Source organism: Prenolepis imparis, unplaced genomic scaffold (assembly GCF_030444845.1).
Source record: "Prenolepis imparis isolate NDT839.2.m4 unplaced genomic scaffold, iyPreImpa1.0 SCAF_15, whole genome shotgun sequence".
NCBI classification, from domain to species: domain Eukaryota; kingdom Metazoa; phylum Arthropoda; class Insecta; order Hymenoptera; family Formicidae; genus Prenolepis; species Prenolepis imparis.
In genome coordinates, this window is record NW_028141173.1 from 6607945 (window position 1) to 6620964 (window position 13020).

Consider the following 13020-nt stretch of genomic DNA (forward strand, 5'->3'; position numbering starts at 1 on the left):
AAGCAGTGGTATCAACGCAGAGTACTGATAATCATGCGTGAATCCGTAGAATGTGTGAGGTCAGCCGCGCGAGTTTTACAGCCCGTGTGTGTGTATATGTGTGTGAAACGGTGTTACAATGAATATGCGCATGTAAATTAATTACAAGAGAGAAGGAGGGGGGAAAGGGGGGGGGGCAGGGGGAGGATGCTGCTCCGAAAATGTGGGTGTGCCTCGTCGCTCGACAAAACAAATCGACTGACCCACAATCGGCTCTCGTCCGCGATTTCGCCGGCTGATCCGCGAAAAAGAAAAAAAAAAAAGAACTATGCGCGATTCGATTTTTATATATATCTACTGTTTTCACTTCTTTATGCCATTCGATCGCGATCGATATCGGATCAGTCCTTCTCGATCGCGTGTATACGTAAACCTAGGAACGGGACTTGATCATTATCTCTTCTTACTTTACATTCTCTCTCAACAACAAATTTGACACCCTGAATCGAAATAAATAACAACATTGCATCCGTTAAAGCTCCTGGGTGCTCACCGCGGCCATATTGGAATCGTGACGTCAGAGGCGAGAAATAACACGTTGAGATTTCTTAGATGCCATTTCTAAATAAAAACATTTGCATAAAATAACACTTAAGATCTCTTTAATACACTTCTAAAAAACGCCGAAAACTATTCTTTTCCCTTGACAGTCAATCAACAACCGTAAAATGATCGAAATATCAGACTTTGACATGCGGAGTGACTGCGCATGTGCAAAGACCAGACGGACTGGGCTTCATAATATTACATTTTACAGCTGTTGATTGATTATAAAGGGGAAAGGATAGTTTTCGGGGTTTTTTAAGAGTGTGCTAAAGCCATCTGAAGTGCTGTTTCATCGAAATATTTTTTTATTTTGAAATGGCATCTAAGAAATTTTAGCGTGTGTTTTCTCGCCTCTGACGTCACGATTTCGACATGGTCGGAAAGGAGCCAGGAGCCTTAATTACAAAAAACTGGATGAGATGAAAGTGCTTCCTCGAAAGTGCGTTCGTCATTTGACAATAGTAGAATAAACACAATCACATTTATTTTTTTTATGATTATATACATAATCCGCGAAGAATTATAATTTTTACTTTATTTATCTAGCTATATATTCCTCCAATATCGATCGCATATACGATATAATTTCATACTGAAATTTAATCACTATTTCAAATTTCAAACTATGCTACCAGTCTTTTTATTACCTTCTGTTTTTTTTTCTTTTTCAACTGAAAAAAGTACAACTCAAGACAAATATTATCACCGTATATATTATTTATATATCTAAACTAAATTCATTTTTATTTAAAGCAAAAGAAGAGAATTAAACGTACATTTTCGCGATAAAAATTGTCTTTTTCTATAATAAATTCGTTCATTTTCATATCAATATCGAAAAATGTAATTTGTAGCTAGTAAAATAGTGCATCAAATAAATAATAATTAATATACATAACTAGAAAAAATACATTGTATCAAGTAGATATAAAAATATCGATAACAAAATAAAATTTTATTACATTTTAAACGACATAAAATATGAATTAAGAAATTAGTAAGGCTCTCATATGATGGACAACATGATCGGATCTTCTTCAAGGAGCCCGAAACCTGATATTTTAGGGAAGTCGATCTGGGAGGTTTATACAAATAAAAATCTTGAATTATTATTTTATTTAATTATTTGATCGCACCAATGAAAATATATGTGCCCAGTGCACAAGGATTCAGTTTAAAAGGAAAATCAATTTTCTTTTAAACTAATGCACTACCATCTGGCTCTTACGATGGCTTTGAAATTTTAAATATAAATATAATGATAATAATATATGTTTCAATATAATTTGTAATACTATAATTCTCTGTAGAATTTTTTCAGCTTTATTTCTCACTGAATTCTAGAATCACCGTCGAGTCATTCACTAAAGGACGATAGCACCGTAAAGTATGACATCGAGGTTTGCAGAACCTAAATTAAAAACAGTTAAACGTTTTACATTTGTCCGATTTCTACATGTTACATACGCACAATATTTATGTGCCTATCCTTATGACATTGCAATTTCTATCACGACAAATGCTTTACCATTGTGAAATTTTGCAAAGAATATACGAATATCTTGCAGGCAGTCACAGTACTAGCTTCGATGCTTTTTCTCATCGTAATCAAAAGCAGTTTTTGTGTCTTCACGGGTATCTCATACCACGAGCTGTTATATCTACAAAATTAACATTTCAGACAAAATATATGCAATATAAATATATGATATATTCTAAATTATATATGTATATATACTTTATATTACAATAATGTGCAATGATAATTATAAGAAATATTATAAGAAGTGTTTATATTCCTGTAAATATTTTATACAAAAAATAGACTTTCTATATCGGCCAAAATTATATTTGACTTCTTACTTTAATATTTTTTATCTTACATCTTGTCACAAATTTCGAGACTATGATCTATCAGCTTTTGTCCTTGGAAACTGAAGCAGAACAAGTGGAATAATTGTCCAATAATGTAAACAAAATATCTCATCCGTTCCACAAAATCATTCAACTTCATCGAGAACTTGAATAAAATCATATGTTCTAGATCTGCACTATATTTTTCAAAACTCTCATCTTGATATAATTGTTAATAACTTACTTGCAATAAGGTAACGCTGAGACCAATTGTAACACATGTGAGTTGCATTGCGAATGATATCGTAAAGGTACTTTCAAGAAGTTTCGCAAACCTAGATTAAGGGGATACAAAGATAATGACAGTTAAATAAGATGAATTCATAAACTTATTGTGATTATTGAAAAATATTAATTAAGGCTCCTGTGTGAATCCTCGCCGCGGCGATGTTGAATTGTGACGTCAAAGGCGAGAAAACACAACCTGAAAATTCTTAGATGCCATTTTTAAATGAAAAGATATTTCGATGAAAAATTATTTTAGATGAATTTAGCACTTTTTTAAAATGATATCAGATTTTGTCATGCGGAATGACTGTGCATGTGCAAAGAGACTAGAGAGACTGGGCCTCATATTACATATATTACAGTCACTTTACAGCTGTTGATTGATTATAAAGGGAAAAGAATAGTTTTCGAGGTATTTTAAGAGTGTGCTAAAGCCATCTAAAGTGCTGTTTCATCGAAATATCTTTTTATTTCGAAATGGCATCTAACAATTTTCAGCGTGTGTGCTTTTTCGCCTCTGACGTCACAATCAACATGGTCCCAGCGATAACCTAGGAGCCTTAAATAATTTTACAATTGATGAAAAAAACTCATCACGATATTGTTATGAACTTACTGCAAGGCTTTTCGATGTGCACAAACCGAAAATGCAACATATTTACGATATACGTCATCCGAGCAATCAATCGAACTTCTTCTTGCATTATCGCGATTATGTAATATATGTTCAAATCGAAATCTGCAGATATCCAGGCAAATTTTACAATATTATAAAATTTTGGAGAATTTATCATATTTATAAGTGAACGTATGATAATAACGAAGTTTCATTTATTTTCTAAATATAAAATATATGATATATCGTTTATAAAGTATATAAATAATAATCATTACCCGACTACTGCCAAAAGGCCGCAAACGTGTTCGATGTAAATGAAGAACATGCAATCGTGCGCGACTAATCCAGTCATACATACCAAGGCGGTAATTAACATATGGAAAAAAATGTAATAAAAATATTGCTCTTCGTTAACGAAATAGTGCGCCGGATATGCTAATATTATTGGACGTGATGTATTTAAAGGAAACACGATATCCATGATACGTGGTACGAGAGAAATTGTTATAAATGAAACGGTAGACACGTAGATATACGCTGCAACAAGGATGAATTTCGTTAAGAATATATATATCTAATATTTCATAGACATTTGAATTTAAATAAACGTTTAACATGTTTCTATGCATTCTTATTATAACACTAGGTTACAAAAAAAATTTTTTTTTTATTATTATTTTAAACTAGACAAGGTGTTTCTTATAGATTTTTGGATCCTGAAAACGATAAGGGGACAGATGCCCTATATGAGAAGTAGTTCCCAACTTTAATCTTTTATAATATCGTTAAAAAGTAAAATATCGAAATAAAAAAAAATACATTTTATAGGGAATGGACAATACATTTATGACATCTAATCAGAATTTCTAGATAACGTTAACCTTTTTTTACAAAAATTCTCAAATATCGCAAAAAAAGTCATTTTTTGCATATTAAATCTCAATTATTTCGAAAAATGATGTGAAAATTGGCTTCGTTTTCAGCATCCAAAAATGTATAAGAAACACTTCGTCTGGTTCAAAATAATTTTTGGCTGTAAACTAGTGTGTAATTAATGTCGGACGAACGGCTGCTCGCGCTTATACTTGTCACTATATAGAAAAAAAATTCTTAAGGCTCCTGGCTCCTTGCCGACCATGTCGAAATCGTGACGTCAGAAGCGAGAAAACACACGCTAAAATTTCTTAGATGCCTTTCGAAAGAAAAAAATATTTCGATGAAACAGCACTTCAGATGGCTTTAGCACATTCTTAAAAAACCCCGAAAACTATCCTTTCCCCTTTATAATCAATCAACAGCTATAAAATGTAATATTATGAAGCCCAGTCCGTCTGGTCTTTGCACATGCGCAGTCATTCCGCATGTCAAAAAGTCTGATATCTCGATCATTTTACAGATGTTGATTGATTATAAAGGGAAAAGGATAGTTTTCGGGGGTTTTTAAGAGTGTGCTAAAGCCATCTGAAGTGCTGTTTAATCGAAATATCTTTTCATTAAAAAATGGCATCTAAGAATTTTCAGCGTGTGCTTTCTCGCCTCTGACGTCACAATCCAATATGGCCGCGGTGAGCACCCAGGAGCCTTAAATAACAATAACGGAGTTTACTTGCTGGCATATATCAACGACGACCATCTGCCATTTTCGGCATATTTTTTCATAATCTCACGTTCCTCCTGAGCCTCCAGAGTATCCCAGTCTACGAATAAGTGATCAGTGAGATCTTTAATCTACAAACATCATCGATATATATGATATCTTGAATATATGTATTCGCAACAGCTACAAAAATAGAAGCACGATTCAAAACTAAAATTTTTCAATTCACAACGATAGCTTCGAATGAAAGATATAGCTAAGCTTATATTGATGAAACGTACTTTCTGGCTATTAAATCGATATGTGAGCACTTTCATTAGAGAATTCCATATTAACAAATGTGAAGGTAAAGTTTGAAAGATACACTGTGTGTTTTCGCATATGAAAAGTTGTGCTATCTGAAAAACATATATATACATGCACTCGTTTCATTAAAAAAGCGTACAAATTTTAAAAATTCACAAGATAAATCGCAGAAAAATTTTAACAATCTATTCAATAATGTGCGAAATAAAAAATCTCAACGAGGCTAAGTGCTGAAAAATTCTCTCGTCAATAATATTATATGTATAATATTACCTGTGTAAAAAGACAATTGGCCAAAATTATGACTACCAAAATTAAAAAGGATAGTCTCATTTTCGGCTTCTGATAAGGCCACTGACCGATCATCCACAAGAATCTTTTGCTAATATCGTAATAATAATTCCTGCTATGTTCCATACTTTTTGAAGAAATAGTTTCTGTTAACCACTACAACATCCCTCGAATATCTGATATAAAAAACCTTTCCTAGCGGTGTCTCCTTCCATCGCGCGCGGGCGGGAGAATAAATTAATATTTCATATAACGCTCCCGCTCTTTTTTGTTTCCCCACCGTGTTCGACATAGCAATCAAACAAGTCTCTCCATCTGACTGATGTATGTACATCTACAATAAGTATATGTCTCGTGTAAATATAATGCAAGTGAAAATAGCGTTTGACAAGCTGACCCTTTTAAAAATATTCGTCGACTCGAACGTATGTGTATAAGATATATGACTGAAAAATGTGCGTAACTGTCCTGATCGTATCGATTAATTTAGTCATGCTATTTATTATGCGGTGTAATTTACAGCAATAGAAAAGTACGGTTTTCTTATTAATGTTTGACTAGTGAATTTTGCACATATGTGCAGTTGCATATACAGCTCCTTCTCGATCATAAAATTCCAACTGTGCAACATCGCTTCGTTTATCCGTAAATCTGGAATAAAACTTTGACTTCTTCGCTAATTTTCGACATAAAAATAATTTGGATATTTTTGCAATACATTTTTAATTTTTATTGAATTTAAAAATAAAATAATTTATCTGTCAGATGTGACACTTTATAATTATTTTATTGTTTATGTTACTGATATATATTCATAAAAATATATATAATTATGTAAATAATAACGTGTGTGTGTGTTTGAATCGTCCATATAATGCGTGATTAATTATGCGAGTTTTATAATCTGTGTGTAACAATTAAAATATGTGCTACATTGAATATACATATTTGAATTAAGGCTCCTGGGTGCTCACCGCGGCCATATTGGATTGTGACGTCAGAGGCGAGAAAGCACTCGCTGAAAATTCTTAGATGCCATTTTTTAATGAAAAGATATTTCGATTAAACAGCACTTCAGATGACTTTAGCACACTCTTAAAAACCCCCGAAAACTATCCTTTTCCCTTTATAATCAATCAACATCTGTAAAATGATCGAGATATCAGACTTTGAGACATGCGGAATGACTGTGCAAAGACCAGACGGACTGGGCTTCATAATATTACATTTTACAGCTGTTGATTGATTATCAAGGGGAAAGGATAGTTTTCGGGGTTTTTTAAGAGTGTGCTAGAGCCATCTGAAGTGCTGTTTCATCGAAATATTTTTTTATTTTGAAATGGCATCTAAGAAACTTTAGCGTGTGTTTTCTCGCCTCTGACGTCACGATTTCAACATGGTCGGAAAGGAGCCAGGAGCCTTAATTACAAAAAACTGGATGAGATGAAAGTGCTTCCTCGAAAGTGCGTTCGTCATTTGACAAATAGTAGAATAAACACAATCACATTTATTTTTTTTATGATTATATATAATCCGCGAAGAATTATAATTTTTACTTTATTTATCTAGCTATATATTCCTCCAATATCGGTCGCATATACGATATAATTTCATACTAAAATTTAATCACTATTTCAAATTTTAAACTATGCTACCAGTCTTCTTATTACCTTCTGTTTTTTTTCTTTTTCAACTGAAAAAAGTACAACTCAAGACAAATATTATCACCGTATATATTATTTATATATCTAAACTAAATTCATTTTTATTTAAAGCAAAAGAAGAGAATTAAATGTACATTTTCGCGATAAAAATTGTCTTTTTCTATAATAAATTCGTTCATTTTCATATCAATATCGAAAAATGTAATATGTAGCTAGTAAAATAGTGCATCAAATAAATAATAATTAATATACATAACTAGAAAAAATACATTGTATCAAGTAGATATAAAAATATCGATAATAAAATAAAATTTTATTACATTTTAAACGACATAAAATATGAATTAAGAAATTAGTAAGGCTCTCATATGATGGACAACATGATCGGATCTTCTTCAAGGAGCCCGAAACCTAATATTTTAGGGAAGTCGATCTGGGAGGTTTATACAAATAAAAATCTTGAATTATTATTTTATTTAATTATTTGATATCGCACCAATGAAAATATATGTGCCCAGTGCACAAGGATTCAGTTTAAAAGGAAAATCAATTTTCTTTTAAACTGATGCACTACCATCTGGCTCTTACGATGGCTTTGAAATTTTAAATATAAATATAATGATAATAATATAAGTTTCAATATAATTTGTAATACTATAATTCTCTATAGAATTTTTTCAGCTTTATTTCTCACTGAATTCTAGAATCACCGTCGAGTCATTCACTAAAGGACGATAGCACCGTAAAGTATGACATCGAGGTTTGCAGAACCTAAATTAAAAACAGTTAAACGTTTTACATTTGTCCGATTTCTACATGTTACATACGCACAATATTTATGTGCCTATCCTTATGACATTGCAATTTCTATCACGACAAATGCTTTACCATTGTGAAATTTTGCAAAGAATATACGAATATCTTGCAGGCAGTCACAGTACTAGCTTCGATGCTTTTTCTCATCGTAATCAAAAGCAGTTTTTGTGTCTTCACGGTTATCTCATACCACGAGCTGTTATATCTACAAAATTAACATTTCAGACAAAATATATGCAATATAAATATATGATATATTCTAAATTATATATGTATATATACTTTATATTACAATAATGTGCAATGATAATTAGAAGAAATATTATAAGAAGTGTTTATATTCCTGTAAATATTTTATACAAAAAATAGATTTTCTATATCGGCCAAAATTATTTTTTGACTTCTTACTTTAATATTTTTTATCTTACATCTTGTCACAAATTTCGAGACTATGATCTATCAGCTTTTGTCCTTGGAAGCTGAAGCAGAACAAGTGGAATAATTGAGCAAGAATGTAAACAAAATATCTCATCCGTTCCAGAAAATCATTCAACTTCATCGAGAACTTGAATAAAATCATATGTTCTAGATCTGCACTATATTTTTCAAAACTCTCATCTTGATATAATTGTTAATAACTTACTTGCAATAAGGTAACGCTAAGACCAATTGTAACACATATGAGTTGCATTGCGAATGATATCGTAAAGGTACTTTCAAGAAGTTTCGCAAACCTAGATTAAGGGGATACAAAGATAATGACAGTTAAATAAGATGAATTCATAAACTTATTGTGATTATTGAAAAATATTAATTAAGGCTCCTGTGTGAATCCTCGCCGCGGCGATGTTGGATTGTGACGTCAAAGGCGAGAAAACACAACCTGCAAATTCTTAGATGCCATTTTTAAATGAAAAGATATTTCGATGAAAAACTATTTTAGATGAATTTAGCACTTTTTTAAAATGTTATCAGATTTTGTCATGCGGAATGACTGTGCATGTGCAAAGAGACTAGAGAGGCTGGGCCTCATATTACATATATTACAGTCACTTTACAGCTGTTGATTGATTATAAAGGGAAAAGAATAGTTTTCGAGGTATTTTAAGAGTGTGCTAAAGCCATCTAAAGTGCTGTTTCATCGAAATATCTTTTTATTTCGAAATGGCATCTAACAATTTTCAGCGTGTGTGCTTTTTCGCCTCTGACGTCACAATCAACATGGTCCCAGCGATGACCTAGGAGCCTTAAATAATTTTACAATTGATGAAAAAAACTCATCACGATATTGTTATGAACTTACTGCAAGGCTTTTCGATGTGCACAAACCGAAAATGCAACATATTTACGATATACGTCATCCGAGCAATCAATCGAACTTCTTGCATTATCGCGTTTATGTAATATATGTTCAAATCGAAATCTGCAAATATCCAGGCCAATTTTACAATATTATAAAATTTTGGAGAATTTATCATTTTTATAAGTGAACGTATGATAATAACGAAGTTTCATTTATTTTCTAAATATAAAAAATATGATATATCGTTTATAAAGTGTATAAATAATAATCATTACCCGACTACCGCCAAAAGGCCGCAAACGTGTTCGATGTAAATGAAGAACATGCAATCGTGCGCGACTAATCCAGTCATACATACCAAGGCGGTAATTAACATATGGAAAAAAATGTAATAAAAATATTGCTCTTCGTTAACGAAATAGTGCGCCGGATATGCTAATATTATTGGACGTGAAGTATTTAAAGGAAACACGATGTCCATGATACGTGGTACGAGAGAAATTGTTATAAATGAAACGGTAGACACGTAGCAATACGCTGCAACAAGGATGAATTTCGTTAAGAATATATATATCTAATATTTCATAGACATTTGAATTTAAATAAACGTTTAACATGTTTCTATGCATTCTTATTATAACACTAGTTTACAAATAAATTTTTTTTTTATTATTATTTTAAACTAGACAAGGTGTTTCTTATAGATTTTTGGATGCTGAAAACGATAAGGGGACAGATGCCCTATATGAGAAGTAGTTCCCAACTTTAATCTTTTATAATATGGTTAAAAAGTAAAATATCGAAATAAAAAAAAATGCATTTTATAGGGAATGAACAATACATTTATGACATCTAATCAGAATTTCTAGATAACGTTAACCTTTTTTTACAAAAATTCTCAAATATCGCAAAAAAAAAGCCATTTTTTGCATATTAAACCTCAATTATTTCGAAAAATGATGTGAAAATTGGCTTCGTTTTCAGCATCCAAAAATGTATAAGAAACACTTCGTCTGGTTCAAAATAATTTTTGGCTGTAAACTTGTGTAATTAATGTCAGACGAACGGCTGCTCGCGCTTATACTTGTCACTATATAGAAAAAAAATTCTTAAGGCTCCTGGCTCCTTGCCGACCATGTCGAAATCGTGACGTCAGAGGCGAGAAAACACACGCTAAAATTTCTTAGATGCCTTTCGAAAGAAAAAAATATTTCGATGAAACAGCACTTCAGATGGCTTTAGCACATTCTTAAAAAACCCCGAAAACTATCCTTTCCCCTTTATAATCAATCAACAGCTATAAAATGTAATATTATGAAGCCCAGTCCGTCTGGTCTTTGCACATGCGCAGTCATTCCGCATGTCAAAGTCTGATATCTCGATCATTTTACAGATGTTGATTGATTATAAAAGGAAAAGGATAGTTTTCGGGGGTTTTTAAGAGTGTGCTAAAGCCATCTGAAGTGCTGTTTAATCGAAATATCTTTTCATTAAAAAATGGCATCTAAGAATTTTCAGCGTGTGCTTTCTCGCCTCTGACGTCACAATCCAATATGGCCGCGGTGAGCATACAGGAGCCTTAAATAACAATAACGGAGTTTACTTGCTGGCATATATCAACGACAACCATCTGCCATTTTCGGCATATTTTTGCATAATCTCACGTTCCTCCTGAGCCTCCAGAGTATCCCAGTCTACGAATAAGTGATCAGTGAGATCTTTAATCTACAAACATCATCGATATATTTGATATCTTGAATATATGTAATCGCAACAGCTACAAAAGTAGAAGCAAGATTCAAAACTAAAATTTTTCAATTCACAACGATAGCTTCGAATGAAAGATATAGCTAAGCTTATATTGATGAAACGTACTTTCTGGCTATTAAATCGATATGTGAGCACTTTCACTAGAGAATTCCACATTATCAAATGTGAAGGTAAAGTTTGGAAGATACACTGTGTGTTTTCGCATATGAAAAGTTGTGCTATCTGAAAAATATACTTGCATACATCTCACGCATGAAGACATAAAAAAATTTTTTAAATACACAAGATACCCTAGAAATTCTATACATCAATATACATATATCTTCGATGTATGAGAAAAAAATTTCAACGATAAGCTTTTGCAGAAAAAAAAAATTCGCTCGTCGATAATGTTACCTGTGTAATAATACAATTAATCAAAATTATGACTATTAAAACCAAAATGAATAATCTCATTTTCGGCTTCTGATAAGGCCACTGACCAATCATCCGCATCAATCTTTTACTAATATCGTAATAGTAATTCCTATTAAATTCCATACTTTTGGAAAAAAATAGTTTCTATTCACCACAACTATATCACTCGAATAATAAACCTTCCTTCGTGATGGTCTTTCCATAGCTGAGAATAAATTAATATTTCATATAACGTTTCCGTTCTTCCTTGCTTCCCCCTTACGTTCATCACAGCAATCAAACTAGTTTCATGATTGACGTACACTTACGATAAGTATAAGTTTCGTGTAAATATAATGTAGGCAAAAATGAATAGTTTTTGACAGACTGACCCTTTTGTTCGTCGGTCTGAACGCAAGTGTATTGAATATGCGATTAAAAATGTGACTTCTTGATCGTATCGAACATATAGTCTAGTGATATGTCCCAGCAAACACAGAATATAACTATTATATAATCTAGAAGTAACACGCAATATAACACGAGTTATACATTATATAATTTATGTTACATAATTTTTTTTTGTAACTGCAATATAATTGTGTTTTAAAACGGTTATATTTCTTTGTTATTTACTGGTTATAACAATATAACAGCAATATAACTGAAATATTACACGTTATATAACAAATGCTACATTAGCATTACTTTAATATTACATAACATATGTAATATTTTATGAGAAATGTTACAGCAATATTCCAAAAATAACAATATTCAGTAATCATTAGTTCTTTCATTTACCGCTATGCGACGCGCGATGATCTAGCTATCTCGTATTTAAATTTCAGTTATGAGAATTATATAAAGCTTACAAAAAATGACTATTAAGATTTAAAAAATGTCATAATTAATTTTTGTCAGTTTAATTTTTCTGGTATATCCCAATAGAGAATTCAGATATTGAACTGATTGAAAACTTAGAAAGCGAACAAATAAATGTCCGAATGAGAGAAAATCACTCATAATGTTATAATATTTAAGCTGTAAAGTTTACTATTTTTATATAAATAAAATTTTTAATTTTAAATAAAAATTTTATAAAACAATTTTTTTAAAAATATTATAAAAGAATTTTATAAATTAAATTATTTAAATTTTATTATTTTTATATTTAATTACATTGAACTAATTGTAAGTACTTTTGTCATATACGCATATATATATATGCGCCTAATCTTCATATTTGCATGTTATAACATGTATATAACAATTTTATAACTTATACCGCGCTATATTTATGTTATATCACTGCAATTTTGTATAAATGGGAAATTACAACTAATTTTTATACATGTTATGTATTATATAATTTTTAAGAAAATTATATAACATGTTATTTACGTGTTACATTAATGTTATATAGCTGTAATATATGAGTAGGAAATTACTACTAACGTGTATATAACCTTGTACATTCGTGTTATATTGCGTGTTACATTTCGTTTAATTATGACAATATAACAGTTAT

At 31.3% G+C, this 13020-nt stretch overlaps 1 protein-coding gene and 1 pseudogene across 1 annotated transcript; both read right to left on the bottom strand.

Annotated features, from left to right (window-relative positions):
• Positions 1 to 1912: 1912 nt before the first annotated feature.
• Positions 1913 to 5801, bottom strand: LOC145946077 (odorant receptor 4-like; annotated as a pseudogene).
• A 1842-nt stretch (positions 5802 to 7643) lies between these two features.
• On the bottom strand, positions 7644 to 9403 carry LOC145945924 (odorant receptor 22c-like). The gene is made up of 4 exons (XM_083055198.1): positions 9324 to 9403; positions 8449 to 8754; positions 8093 to 8225; positions 7644 to 7975 (listed from the first exon to the last, which is right to left on the bottom strand). The coding sequence occupies exons 2-4, from the start codon at positions 8598 to 8600 to the stop codon at positions 7922 to 7924; spliced, it is 339 nt and encodes a 112-aa protein (XP_082911324.1). The 5' UTR covers positions 8601 to 8754; positions 9324 to 9403; the 3' UTR covers positions 7644 to 7921.
• Positions 9404 to 13020: the final 3617 nt, after the last annotated feature.